The 13,855-nt window shown below is 48.6% G+C and overlaps 1 protein-coding gene across 3 annotated transcripts in view; it reads left to right on the forward strand.

Annotated features, from left to right (window-relative positions):
- Nucleotides 1–13,855, forward strand: part of mbt (serine/threonine-protein kinase PAK mbt) — a 109,162-nt gene that overhangs the window by 24,260 nt on the left and 71,047 nt on the right. For all 3 annotated transcript variants that reach the window (XM_075700298.1, XM_075700300.1, XM_075700299.1), the window contains exon 2: nucleotides 11,953–12,231. In XM_075700298.1, coding sequence (XP_075556413.1) covers nucleotides 12,022–12,231 — 210 coding nt within the window. In that variant the 5' untranslated portion in view covers nucleotides 11,953–12,021. The remainder of the gene's footprint in view (nucleotides 1–11,952; nucleotides 12,232–13,855) is intronic.

A 13,855-nucleotide genomic window follows, 5' to 3' on the forward strand; every position in this document is an offset into this window, starting at 1 on the left:
CTGAGTCGGTGAGGACATCGGCGATTTCTCAGGCTCTGAACTCGTTTATTGCGACAGCTGCAGCACCTTGCCACAGAGGGCACTGCGGATTACCCCAAGGACAGCCTTTTGTTTAGCGATGTCAAATTCGCAGTACTTGGCAAACCAGGCAAGTAGCACTGCCAAGTGTTATATTGAACGATTAGGCCCATAAAATGCGACCTAGCTGTAAAAAAATAAAAATGAGCAAGAACAGAGCAGCGTATAAACGCAAAATGTATTCTACAATTTTATGAGAAAAACGCACCTCCCTGTGCTACTCATTCGCAAACAATTTGGTCAAAGCGGTGTTGCCTTGAATAACGTGAAAGCTTTCAGCAGGCGCGCCGCCCGATCTCAGAGGCCACGTGTACATGGTGCGCGCGGGCTTCTTGCTCCATCTGGTCGAGACTTGAGTGGCGGAGGGGCGACTCCGGAGTTTGAACGATTCCGGAATAATTGCACATTTTCAAAAACATGGAGGAATGTCAATGGAATGAGTCCCGGAACGGTAAACGCTGATAAATAAAAACTACAAAACTAGTAAGTTGACTGATTATTCTAAACTAGACTTGTTCAATTCATTACATTTCTCATTGTTTACTCAGTATGACTCTAGCGGTAATTATAAGCAACACGGTATTCTACACTTTTCATGACCCCGAAACTTTCTTCGTTACAGACACTCGTGAAGTGCATTAAAGACAGCAGACAGTTAACTCCTTAACGAAGTTAATGAGTCAAGTTGCCAAGAATTATTTGATTTAGCAAGAGTATGCTTGACGTACGAGAAAGGTATGCAAGCCAAGGCCAGCTATGTCGCAGACGGTTGCACACTGCGCGAGTCCACGGTGATTTGGAAAGCGCGCCATGTTGCTTCGCGCACTGTTCATCATCCAGAAGGCGCGTTAACGGGAGGTAAGAGATGCGCGTTGGTAATTGGTGCCCGTTCGTATGTCAGTAAATGGTAAACTGAGGCAGCAAACTTCGGCGATTGCGTCGGCTCTGAACTGCGGCTGCAGCATTCGTAATACCGATCACCTGCTTTTTCCTGAAATAATTGCGCTCACCCACTACGAGGGACGCAGTGCGAGATGATTTTTCATATAGCTTTCCTCGAATGAAAAATAGAGATTGCAAGCAACAATGCGCTGAAGAGAGAAAAGACCACAAAGCGTGCTTGCACTTGTGCAAAAAAATACTACGTAACATTGCATGGCTGCTTAGTGGCTATTGCTAGTGCTAGTAACTTAGTGGCAACACTGGGCTGCTAAGCCCAGTGTTGCCATTAGCAGATTCGACCCCGCGGCCTCGTGCTCAGCAGCCCAACAGTGGGCTGCTGAGCACGAGGTTGCAGGATCGAATTCCGGCCACGGCAGCCGCATTTCGATGGGGGCAAAATGCGAAAACACCCGTGGTTAGTTAGATTTAGGTGCACGTTAAAAAACCCCAGGTGGTCCAAATTTCCGGAGTCCCCCACTGCGGCGTGCCTTGTAATCAGATCGTGGTTTTGGCACGTAAAACCGCATAATTTAATTTTCTTTAAATATGTTTTTGTCGCTAGGTGCGCAAGCGCAAGTAGTACACAAGTACAGATAACGCCTCTCATTTACCAGAATCGGATCAGTGGATTGGACCAGCTTGCAGCCACTCTGCGAGCAGGTATGGTCCAAGTCTCACCATTACGAGGAACTAAAGGATGGAACGGGGCCCCACCCCGCGACTGCGAGAGCGCCCGTGCTGTCGGCGTATTCGCGTGGCGGCTCGGTGAAAATTGCTCGCGTGCGCTTTGATCGGGCGGCGCCGTTTGAACTTCTCCGACCTCGCCGAGCGTGATACGTCGCCCTTGCCGCGTTCGACGGCGTCTGGCTGCGAATTTCGAGCCAATATCTATCTCGGAGTTGTGCCTGTTTTTTTTTTCTGTCTGTCAATTTTTGTTGTTGCTTTCCTCCTCCTTTTTCTGGATTCTGGAGTATAGCTCTTGTCGCGTTGTCGAAAAGGAGGGAATCTAAGAGGTAACTTGTACTTCGGCAGCAACGCCGATTTCCCCATTCAAATATATGTGAAATGCAGAAATGCAACTGCTGAGCCGATTTTAATGGAATTTGTTGCATTCAAGAGAAACGCCTAATTTCCACCGACTGTAGGGAACGAGAGGGAGTAAAGGGTCAGGGAAAGACGATAGCAGAGAAGATAAAGAAGATAACTATTTGCATATTTCCAACAGATCGACTAAGAGTTACCCATGGTTCGCTTGTGGAGTCAGTCGGCCCCTCACGCTGTTAGGTCACGTAGGGCAGCCGGGTGGTGAGGCTCGACTGCTCGAGCGAGTCGCGCAGTGCATGGTTTTCGAGCTGCCTCCCGCGCACGATGGGAACCGCGGGGCCATGAGAGCGACTCGAAGCTCTGCGCCGGCCCAGGACTTTCGGTGACGCGAGGCACAACCGTTTCTGTCCGGGCCACAGAGTCTCAGGCTCAAGTTTGTCGACCCCCGCCACTCCTTCACTGGCACACGCCGGCGTCACCGCGAGGCGCTCGTGTTGCCCGCGATGTTTGCAGCAAAATGGCTCCTCGCGTCGTTGTTGTTTCGCGATGGTTCGGCTGTCGGGTGGCCGAGGTGCCCAGTACTGTTAAGTGGTGAACAGCCACAACAGTGACAAAAACACCCGGCGCATGCAGCCGCCCGTGAAGTTCTACAGTCTCCCGGGTAAATGGTATGAAAAGGAGCGCAGACATGCATGGATAACCGCCATCCGCAGAATCAAGTCGGAATGCGAAAGTTTGCTGTTCTTCCTAATGCTTGCCGCTGTTCGCGGCAGTGCCGTTGCTTAGCTTTGTAGACCGATCAGCTTGCTCGTGACGGCGAGAATATCGCTTACCTATCGCTACGGCTCTACTTCGACGTGCGTTGAGGGCGGCATTGAGCGGCGGCTCGTTTGCGGGTGCGACGCACATTGTGCCGTCTCGTCTTTTGTCTGACAGTGCGTGCTTGATCGGTAACATTTCTTTACTAGCAAGTTGCAAGCATTTGAGCGTTTTAGCGCCGACGTATGATTAGGTAGTCCGTTTCTTAAAAAAAAAGGAAAGCCGTCCGCGTACTGTGTGTCATCTTGACTCCGCGAGCTCTGCGAGAGGAGGGCAGCGGCATCTAAATCGCCTGTGCTCTCGGCCGTTCATTTCATTTCTCTTCTTTTTTATTAATACTGTCAGCCCCACTAGAGCTGTTACAGGGCTGGAAAGAAAAGCACTCTAAAACCAAAGGCATCAACAACATACACACTATAAGTACAAATAATCATGGCAGGTAAGCAAATCACTTTATTGAAAGGCATGGCACTATACAACGTCCTGGAACACCACGTCATTTGTTTTTCAAAACTGAATTTACACATGAAGACGAAACAGTCGAGTTGTGTAACCTGTTCCACTCAATGATTGCCCGCGGAAATAAAATCAATCATTGTGGGGTCTGGCTGGAGGAGTATACATTCTGTCGTGGCGTCTCGATGATTCCCCAAATTTTATTTCAGTATACTTCGATTTGTTAATTTTGGCTTGATCTTTAATTATGAGAAACAAAAATCTAGCATTTCATACTCGGTCCTTTTTTCAAGTGGGAGAAGGTGGGCTTGTTACAAAGCTGAGTTGGAGAGTGCAGATGCCGATATTTATTAAATATAAACCTGGATGCGAGCTGTTGTACCTTATTAATTTTGAAGCAATTACTTTTTCTGTAGGGATTTAATACAATTTTTTCGTACTCAGAAACTGGCCGTATTGGTGACTTATGAGCCAAGCAGAAAACAATGATAATGGTCAATAGCCGGGCGAGGGAACAAGAGTTCAACAAGAGTTCAGGATCGTCAGTCAGCCTCTAGAGTCTGTGAGGGAGTACTTTTACCGAGGTCAATTAGTCACAGGGGACCCTGATCATCAGAAGAAAATTTACAGAAGAATAAAAATTGGTTGGAGTGCATACGGCAGACGTTATCAGACCCTGACTGGAATCTTACCATTATCGCTAAAAAGAAAGGTGTACAGTCATTGCATTCTACCGGGGCCAACATATGGGGCAGAAACTTTGAAACTGTCAAAGAAGCTCGAGAACAAGTTAGACCGCACAAAGAGCGATGGAACAAGAATGTTAGGCGTAACGTTGAGAAACAGGAAGAGAACGGTGCGGATCAGAGAGGGTACGGGCATAGCCGGTATTCTAATTGACATTAAGAGAAAGAAATGGAGCTGGGCTGGTCATGTAATGCTTAGGTTCGATAACCGGTGGACCATTAGGGTTACAGAATAGGTGCCACGAGAAGGGAAACGCAGTCGAGGACTGCAGAAGACTGGGGGAGGGGGATGAAATTAAGAAATTCGCAGGCGCAAGTTGGAATCGGTTGGCGCAGGACAGAAGTAATTGGAGATCGCAGGGAGAGGCCTTCGTCCTGCGGTGGACATAAAAGATGAGGATGATGAAGAAGAAGAAGGAGGAGGCAAGCATTTGATTTCGGGACTTGCGCTACTGAACTTTCGCCGAAGTCTACAACGCTTTGTTGACTGTGGAGAAAACGTTTTCAGTATGAAAATTCCATCTCAAATCAGAAGTTACTGATAAGCCCAAGTATTTGTTTTCCTCGACTGTGGCAGGTTTATGCTTATTTATAGAGTACGTGTGTTCTAGGGTAAGCTTCTTTCTGCTTATAGTCGTCACAACTGATTTCGACGCATTTAAATCCATCTGCCACTCACAGCGCCATATCTTTTAAGATTTGAACTTAGTTCAATTTGGCTTGGAAATCAAATTTAGCGCCAGCGAACATCGACAGAAAAGGAGACGACAACACAATGCGCTAACTTCAACAAACGTATTGTTGTTGAAAATAAAGTTGTTGAAGTTAGCGCCTTGGGTTGTTGCCTCCCTTGCTGCTCTTGTCCGCTGCATGGCGCTAAATATGTTTTCCAAGTCAGTTTACCAACATGCTCAACAAACGGCAATGCTAAAATCTATTTAATCGGAAGGAGTATCTGTCGTGTCTCAGATTGCGCAGTGATCTGCGAAAAAACCGTATTGGAACCGTAATGTATTTGGCCTTCGGCTAAATCATTGATAAAAAGGAAAGAAAGCCGAAGACGCAAAAATAGTCACCGGTTCTTTGTTACCGGAGCGATGAAGCCCCATAGGGATCACATTGCTCGGTCGCGATCAAAAATGTATCCGTTGCACGGCCCGACAATCCGGACCATGCAACATTGTGGTTGGGCTCGACAGCGCTCCAACGTGCCCAAGTGATTGGGGTAATCGCGCCTTTCGACATCTCGGGGGGTCGCCTCAGTCGTGTCTCCTTTGGTGCTTGTGAGCCGGCTTTCCGCGCGAGTTTCTTCGTGCTTTTTTTTTTTTTTAGTCTTTGACGAATCCTTTGCTACTTTTCTTTTTAACATGCAATGATATGGCATCGAACCATGCCACTCGCTGTGCCGACGCTCAGCGGCGGCACCCAGCGGAAGCTACGAGCCCCACTTGCATGCGAGAACCCCCTCGACTGACCGCGTGACACTGATAAGGACCTCGCATGCGAAAAGGTTAAGTAAATTGGCATGCGAAAGAGAACAAGCGCGACTTACTCTGCCTGCCAGCATCAGCACGCCAGCGACCTGTCTCTTTATGTATTCTTTTTTTCACTACCTGAGGAATGATTTCACGGGCGCGTGTCGGTCCTTCGAGGCTGTTGTGTCACGCAACGCGCCTGCGAAACCGCGCTGCCCGCCGGGCGACATTCGCTCCCGCGAGACACGCTGCTCCTCAAACGAAGCCCAACAAAGCCCCTTCAGTAGCGCCGCCCAGCAGAGGTTGGGAAGCCTGTATAGCCTGTGCTTGGGCTGCTCTGGCGCTATTGCGAGCTGCAAGTATGGCGGGAATGATGGGTACTTCGCCTGGTAAACTTCGACCTTCTGGCGCCAGACGACTTTGCGAATTGGTCGTTTCCGACAAAGTTATTGCGTTGTAAGTGCAGTGATCCGCAATGAATATACATGCGCTCAGAAACTTATTGCCACACAGGGCTTATAAAAATGTGATTTCGTCAAATTTAGAAATATCGTGCATGATAAACACGCTACAAGAATGTGTGGAGCAACAGACGCGAACATTAGACGAACCCATTCATTAGAGCCACTTGGTGCGATATAAGATGGCAGCCCATGATCCGACGCCGCCGTCATGACGACCCAAGGGATCGCAAAGCGGGATCACGCGCGAGCCAGACTGGCTGTCGTGCGACTCCGCAAAAGATTTGCTCGGGAAATGCGCGGTGCGAGGTAGACGGCGAACGCTCGAATCAAATAGATGTAAAGTTAGCGTGATGTAAAGCTAATGCCGCGCTTGAGTCGGCGAGGAAGGCGAGACGGCTTCCGTAAATCACGACGCCCCGCCCTATACTTGCCGACGCCCCAGCCGCCCGAACCTTGTGCGCATGCATCCGAGTAGACCGCCGCCTGAGCGTTGTTCAGTACCGTGTTGTCGCGAGTATACCCCGGGGAGCTCACCGTCGCACAACCACAGCGCTCGTGTTTTTCGTGTTACGTGTGTCGAGAATTTCCGCTGGCTCAAAGGAGGGGGAATAAAGTCTGGACAGTTAAAGATAGAAGGCTATAGCGGAGAACAGAAAGCGGTTTCTTCTTACTTGCTGCATGTTTAAAGGGACACTAAAGGTTACCAGAAACTCAAGTTAAAGTGGTAGAGCAATGTTCTAGAACGTCTAAGGCGTCAATATAATCGCGAACAGAGCTTTAGTAACCGAGAAATTGAGGTAAATGCATGACACGATTTGAGACCCCCCAGCGACATTCCGGTACTAGCCCGATGACGAAAGGTCTCCTCATAATTTGTGTTACTAATACTCAACTACTCGTATTAAAAATATCATTTCATTCGATTATAAGCCGGAAAAAATGCTACTTGTCTACGTCTATTCGATTCTAGGAAAAAATAACATTTTGACGTTACCCTTCAGTAATATGGGTGTTCGAAAGGTTTCGTTTTCGCTCGACTCTGCGCCGCGCACGCTTTGGAGTTTCAGTAGTTTCGTTATCGCGTCGTGCTGTGAGGGTTCTGCTCGCGAAACTTTCATTTGGAACAAGCAGCGAGAATGCCACGTCCATGTGATGTCGTGGGAAGCCCTCGTTGCTTTCCCGCTCCGGAGAGCCGGTGTCGAGGCCGCCGTCGTAGTACGCAACGACGCCGGCAGTGCGAGCCCTCAGAAGCAGGTCGCGCTCGTCGGTGCTCAAATCGCTGAAGTTGAGCCCACCATCGCGAGCCAATCTGTCGGTGTCAGGGTCCATTGCGACGAGCGTCGAAGTTAGCGTCATAGAATGAAGTACCAGCTTATGGGCGTCTTGCGCTGGAGTGTGAGGTATAGTAGCGGCGCCTGGTGGCGGTGCGGGAAACGACATCTGGGTCGTGCCAGCTTGGGTCGTATTGAGCCCTGGCTGTGGCGAAGCACGTTTCTAGGCCGAGTTTTGCGTCGATTCGCACATTTTTATGCCCTGTTGCGAGTGCGAAAAGGCTCGTCGCTTCTCATAGACCACGCCGACCACGCTGCGAGCTCGCTGCAGCCTATAGTTTAACGAAAACGGACTCTCCGTGTGCCGTGGGACGTAACGTGGGACCTAATTCGTTTCTCCTTCCGCTAGCCACCATACTCCCGCTTTCGCTCTGCTGTCGGCTCTGTCTTGGCTCTGTTTCTGGCCGCGCGTTCGCGTTTTGCGCAGAAAAGCCGTAGCGCCGTCTGCGGACGCCGTTCTACTCACCGATGGCGCAACGTCACTATGAGACCATGATGTCAGTTCTTCTCGATCGGAGGGCGGGCGATTTGAACTGCGCTAGAGGTACGCGGACGCTTCAGAACGCATTTTCTCTTAAAATAACTCTCTCCTTGGCACGAAACAAGCGTTTCGAGGTTTCTGGGATGGTATTTCAACAGTCCACGTTGACTTAATAGTAACCTTTAGTGTCCCTTTAAGATGGCTAATACGCTCCATCTCGATTCGCCAGTGGCTTGGATGGTCGGTAGCTCTAGAGAGAGCGGGTAGCGGCGAAGCTGTCTTTGCAAACCCTGGCGGACTTTCCTGGCCGTCGCTGCTCTCCTGCCGAATAGCAGCAGCCTAACCATTGGGCCACCGTCAGCGATTGCTGCGTGTGTTGCATTGCGTAGAGCGGGGCGCCAATTAATTTTCTTTACGCCCAAGACGCAGGAATGAAATGGGCACGTTTATAGCCGTTAACCGCTTCATATATATTCCACGATGCGGCCTAGATATGCATGTTTTCCCCCATAAGTTTGCGACAGTATTTGCGTTTGGGTTCAGTTATATTTCTCGTGAACTTGGTAGGATCTTTTTGCTTAGAATCGAAATCCTAGTGTGGTCTCATGTACGCGAAACGAAAAGCGAAATAGAGAAAGTTCAAGGCTTCCAGCCTCCAGTTGAAGTCGACGAAAGACAGTGTTCCTGAGCAAGTTGTGGAGGAAATAGGGGCGGAATCACTGCGCACGGCACTCTATCGCGTCAACCCTCGCGCGAGGGGAGCACGAGAAGCATCGGACACTTAGATTTTTTTTTTTACTGCAATATTTTTCTGATGGGCACACATTTTTTTTTTTTTACTGCAGTATTTTCGGTATCGCCCCACATTTTCACGTATAATGAAATGTCAAGGAATCTAAAAATTTTTGTGTTTCCACATGGCCAAAAGTGCTATCTGATTTGAAGCACGCCGTGGTGAGGGAAAAGCGTCCGTGTCGTTATGGTTGCAGTGTCGGACTTCTGCGCTAGGACTCCTCGGACGGTGTTCGATGTATATGCGTGTGCGACATCTTGGCACGACGCAGCACTTAAAGGGCCCCTCACCAGGCCAGATAGCAAATTTTAGATATGCACTGGAAGTTGTTACGTGGCCTCTAAGGAGTGTCTTCTACCGGGACAATTTTCAACTTAGTTCATCAGTGGCCAACTTAGAAACTTCTCCACTTGTCCCATCTAGCCTCCGCAAGCAAAATTCCTTCCATGTGTTCTCCCTTACCGGAGCCGGAGATCGCGTGACGAATATGTCACGGACGAACGCTCGGCCAGCAGCATGCATTTGCCCCGTCGTGCGATAAGAGCCGCATGCCCAGATACCCACACCTGGCATAATGCTCTGTCGCAGGCCAGTCTCGCTGCAGCCGTCCTTGTTCATCCATCATGTGCTTGAGAGCAGCACAATAACAGTGCGCAAGCGCCCCGTCACGTGGTATTTTTTCGTATTTGGCGGGCTTTCTTTGGAACGCGGTGAAAAGGACCACGTGAGATATATCGTGTTGATAACAATTTATTGAGAGGTTTCTCAAGGTACTCTACAACTTTGCGTATCACACTTGGGGCTGTAGCCAATACTTAAAAATTCATTAATGAAACACAACTATAATCTGTTAGTTAAGGGTAAAATAAACAATAGCCTGAGTAACTCTAGGTCAGTGCCAACATTATGCATTCGGTTCAACTCTCGTTCGGAGTGCCTTTCATTTTTAAAACTTTGCCTCAAGTTATGTGGGACAGCCTCCTTCCTGCTGCTGCCGGCAGGCGGCGACACAAGTCTGTGCCAGGGCTGGCTTTTCAGACGCCATTTTTCCCATAGGCGAAAACAGTTTCTCATTTTTTGTCTTAAAAGAACAGGCGACTAATCGCGCCAAGTGTTATACTAAATGAAGCAGACAACAAAATGCGATCGTTCTGCAAAATTTGAGCAAGAATAGTGCAGCGATGAATGCAAAATCATTTTTTTTTAAATATTCAGGACCCTGTAATCGGGAACATCACGGTGACTATACTGGAGTGTTCATATAATTGATATTGCAATAACACGCACGCGCACACACGCGCACATCACGGTGACCAGTGGTCAAAGGAACATCCAGTAGCGCATCGGTCAACATTTTTTAAAAAGGCGGCCCTAGAGTTAGATTAGGAGACGTAAGCCGCTTGCGTCCCCTAATCTAAAGCTTTTATCTCCGGGATCGGCCCACGAGAGAGGCTAGCAGCGTGCCAGATACGGAAGTGGTGGTAACTCGCTAAATATTTCGTGTTTAAAAAGAAGAGAGTGAGCTTACTAAATCGCAAAAAAACACGGCAGCTCGTTTGTTTGGTGATCGGCTGCGCGTGCCTGCGCACCGAGCCGTTGAGCGTGGGCGTTCTTTTTTTTTTTTTTTTTAAAGGGGGGAGAGAGAGAGAAACCACTCGCCGACGGCGGCGACTCCGACGTGCTTTCAGCAACTCCCAGAAAGAGAAGCTGCGCGAGGTGAGCATAAACACAAGCGCGCAAACGAGGGAAAAAAAAAAAAAAGCCATGGCGACTACGCCTTGTGGAATGCGGCTCCCGCTGGCGCAGCGGCGGTGTTCGCGTCAGCGCGCGCTTCTTTCTGCGCGTTGCGGGAGCACGTACACAGCGTTGAGGGCGTGGAAGAACGAACGAAACAAAAGAAAATAGTAATGATAAATACAGCCGGTAGTACTTATCGGGGATCGGCACGAGAGCTCTGGCAGGCTGCGATAAAGGCCTCCACCGCTATTCCCTCTATCCTATGCTCCCTTTCCTCCACCCCTGGGGCTGTTCGTTTGCAGGGCGTACAAACAAACGCCCCACCATGGCGCCCGCCGCATCTCTTCCCCCTGCTCCCAACTCTTCGGCGCAGTAGCTGCGACCATCATATTATGTACGGCCCAGGAACCTAGAGTCTGACAGACGAGCGACTATCACAAGAGTGCAAGTGCTGCTTAGTTGGATGTCCCATTCTTCTTTGGAGGTATGGAAGCAGCAGCAGGGACAGCAAGAAAACAAGGGGATGCCGTAATTAGAAGTTGCAGATTCATTGCCACTGCCGTAGTTGCTGCACCACCCATTCCCCCCTCCCCCATTTTGTCGAAAATACTCTCTAACTAAGAATACAACTTGGTGAAATGCTGGGGCAAGGTCGATGTTGCAACATTCCTTTAGCATAAAGCAAGCACAAAGTGCTTGTGCTTTGTTTGCTTTCTTGTTCACTATCCTTTTTCTGGTGCTGTTATGCTCTAAGGATGTCATCCAACTCTGCAAATCGCTCTCCTGTAATACATGCAGTTAAGCATAATGCAAAGCAACACTGGCAAATTCATATCTTTGCCAGTACTTGTAGGACCACTAACCAGAGAGTAAGAGCAGGCCACTGATGGCTAGCAATTTGGCTTTTGGATTTGGGCTTCCATGACTATCGATAGCTGCCAGCCATTCGAAATGGTCCTCTTGATTGATAGAACAGCTTTTTTTTTCTCGCAATGTTGTTTGTCCTTCTGCTTCCGAGCACACAGTTGTAGGAGGGAATCCTAGTTGCAGTGACCGCATTCTGACAGTTGTAAAGCGAGGACACTCATTCCATTTGGTCAGAATCGCCTATAGCCTTCCACTGTGGTGTACTGGGTTCGATTCCCAGCCACAGCAGCTGCATTTGAATGTGCGCGGAATGCAGAAATGCTTGTGTACCACCCATTAGTCTCACATTAACCACTTATCTGCTGATGACAACATAACTCACTATCACAACAAGCCTCCTATGGTGCCAATGACAAGTTCACTCGTCAAGAAATTTCTGCAATTTTTGGACATTTGTATGTGTTCCATTTCTTGTAATTTTGACAAGAAAGTAATACGTAAGGACCTTTGCCAGTTCCTTTTGCACTTCTAAAAATTTTCTCAGAATTTGTCACTGCAGTTAAGGGGTTAAAGAACTTGAGGTGATCAAAATCGATCTAGAACTCTCCACTATGGCATCCTTTGTAGCCCACTGTGAAGCTTTGGGATGTTAAACCCCTTGATTTAAACTTCAACAGTTATTACAAATGCCACATTGCAATTGTGTGCTTGCTGTGCAGTGAGATCATCAGCAGCAGCGGGTGAACTACCTGGGCTCGCAAAAGGTTGAAGAGCAACCGGCTCCCAGGATGTTCGCCAAGAAGAAGAAGAAGCCGATAATCTCGGCGCCAAGTAACTTCGAACATCGTGTGCACACTGGTTTTGACCGGCGGGAGGGCCGCTTCGTTGGACTGCCGCCACAATGGGCTAGCCTCATTGGCGCAGGCCAAGACCGGCCCAAGCCAATCATCGACCCTTCAAACATAACCCCCACTGAAATACTGGACATGAAGCTGCATGTGAGTCATGCCTGTTTCTGCATGCTCCAGAAGGTAGGGCCGTTATAAGCTTTCTTAAAAGGGCTTTGAAGGTTGGTAAAATATATAAGCAATTGTTTTAGAAGGCAAGAACAACCTGTTGCACTTTCTCTTTATTTGACAGCTTTCCCTGTTGCATAAAACAGGTGGGGCATCTTGTATTTATGAAGGTGTGTGTGTGTGTGTGCGTGCGTGTGTGTGTGTGTGTGTGTGTGTGTGTGTGTGTGTGTGTGTGTGTGTGTGTGTGTGTGTGTGTGTGTGTGTGTGTGTGTGTGTGTGTGTGTGTGTGTGTGTGTGTGTGTGTGTTGTGAGCATTATAACTCTTCTTTATCTGTACATATTATTACCATTGGGTTCATTCTCTTGCTCTCTTTGGAAGGTTCCCTAATAAAACTGCTGCCTATAAATGTTGGAATTGTGAGGTGGTTCCCATGAGGCAGAGCTGGTGCTCTTCAATAAAGTCCAGTATTGATGTATAGGTGTGGACCTCAGATCCACAGGTGGTAGATGGCTAAGGCATGCACAGGTCGAATAGTCCAATGGGTATCTTGGATGTAGTCCCTTCTGGAGAGGGAGGCATTGAGTGGGATGTCTTGCAAAAGCAAGTATGTGTTGGGCTGTTCAGGAGGCCTTAGAATGGTCCTGCACCACTTTCTATTGTAGCCCAGAAATGCATTGGAAGTTTAAATAGGCTATTTCAGAAATACTTTGCTGCAAAAAGTGCATCAATGCATTCAGAAGAAGTGGAGTTATTGGCAATCAAAGGCTCACATATGATCCCGTTCGCTGTGCTCCTGTTCCTCCTTCAATGCCTTGCACTGTGAAGGCTACGGCAGAGTGGGACATGCTTACAATGCTTCGCCTACTGAACGTCACCATGGCTCGCAGTTCAAATTTTATTTTGAATCCTCGAGTAAACGTCACTACTTCAGATTTTGCTGCCTACGACGCACCAAACGTAACAGAATAAAGAGGCTTTAGCCAAATGTAGCCAAACACGGTGGTCCAAATGCGGCCGCAGTGCGCTCAGCCATCCTGCTACGGTACCCCGCGGCGACCGTGCACGCCGCGCCGACCGTATGCTACGTAGCAGGCTGCATCTACATGCAACTGTAGTGCGTATGTGTAGCTCTTGCTCTGTGCAGGGCAGGGCTTGAGTGCGTGCTTGCACTTATATGCTCCAGTCCGGCTTTACTACATGGTGTGGACCAGCTTCCTGCACCAGCTTGGCTGATGGATAGTAGCCACATCCAACTTGCATATTTTGAAGCACTATCAATAACTCAAAACAAAGTAAGGTCGGCCAAGGCATAACCAGGAGCAGCCAGGAGTGAGCTTGCCCTGGCAAGCATGCGTCTGGTCTGACCTAAGCTTCGCGTGGTTCGAGGCTAGTTGAGGGCTCAAAACTAGTTGGAATTAGCGAGACCTGACAGCTACAACACTAAAAAGGGTGGCCAAAGTTTCCTTCCTATGCGGGTGGCTGTGGCCGAGCGAGAGCAGACGGTAGTTGGCTTCTTTAAGAAGTGCGTAATTTTTATTGAAATTTGAAACCGGATTTTCGCATACTTGAGCCTATTTATTAAATGGCATCAATATATATACACAG

This window comes from Dermacentor variabilis, chromosome 7 (assembly GCF_050947875.1).
Source record: "Dermacentor variabilis isolate Ectoservices chromosome 7, ASM5094787v1, whole genome shotgun sequence".
Classification (NCBI taxonomy): domain Eukaryota; kingdom Metazoa; phylum Arthropoda; class Arachnida; order Ixodida; family Ixodidae; genus Dermacentor; species Dermacentor variabilis.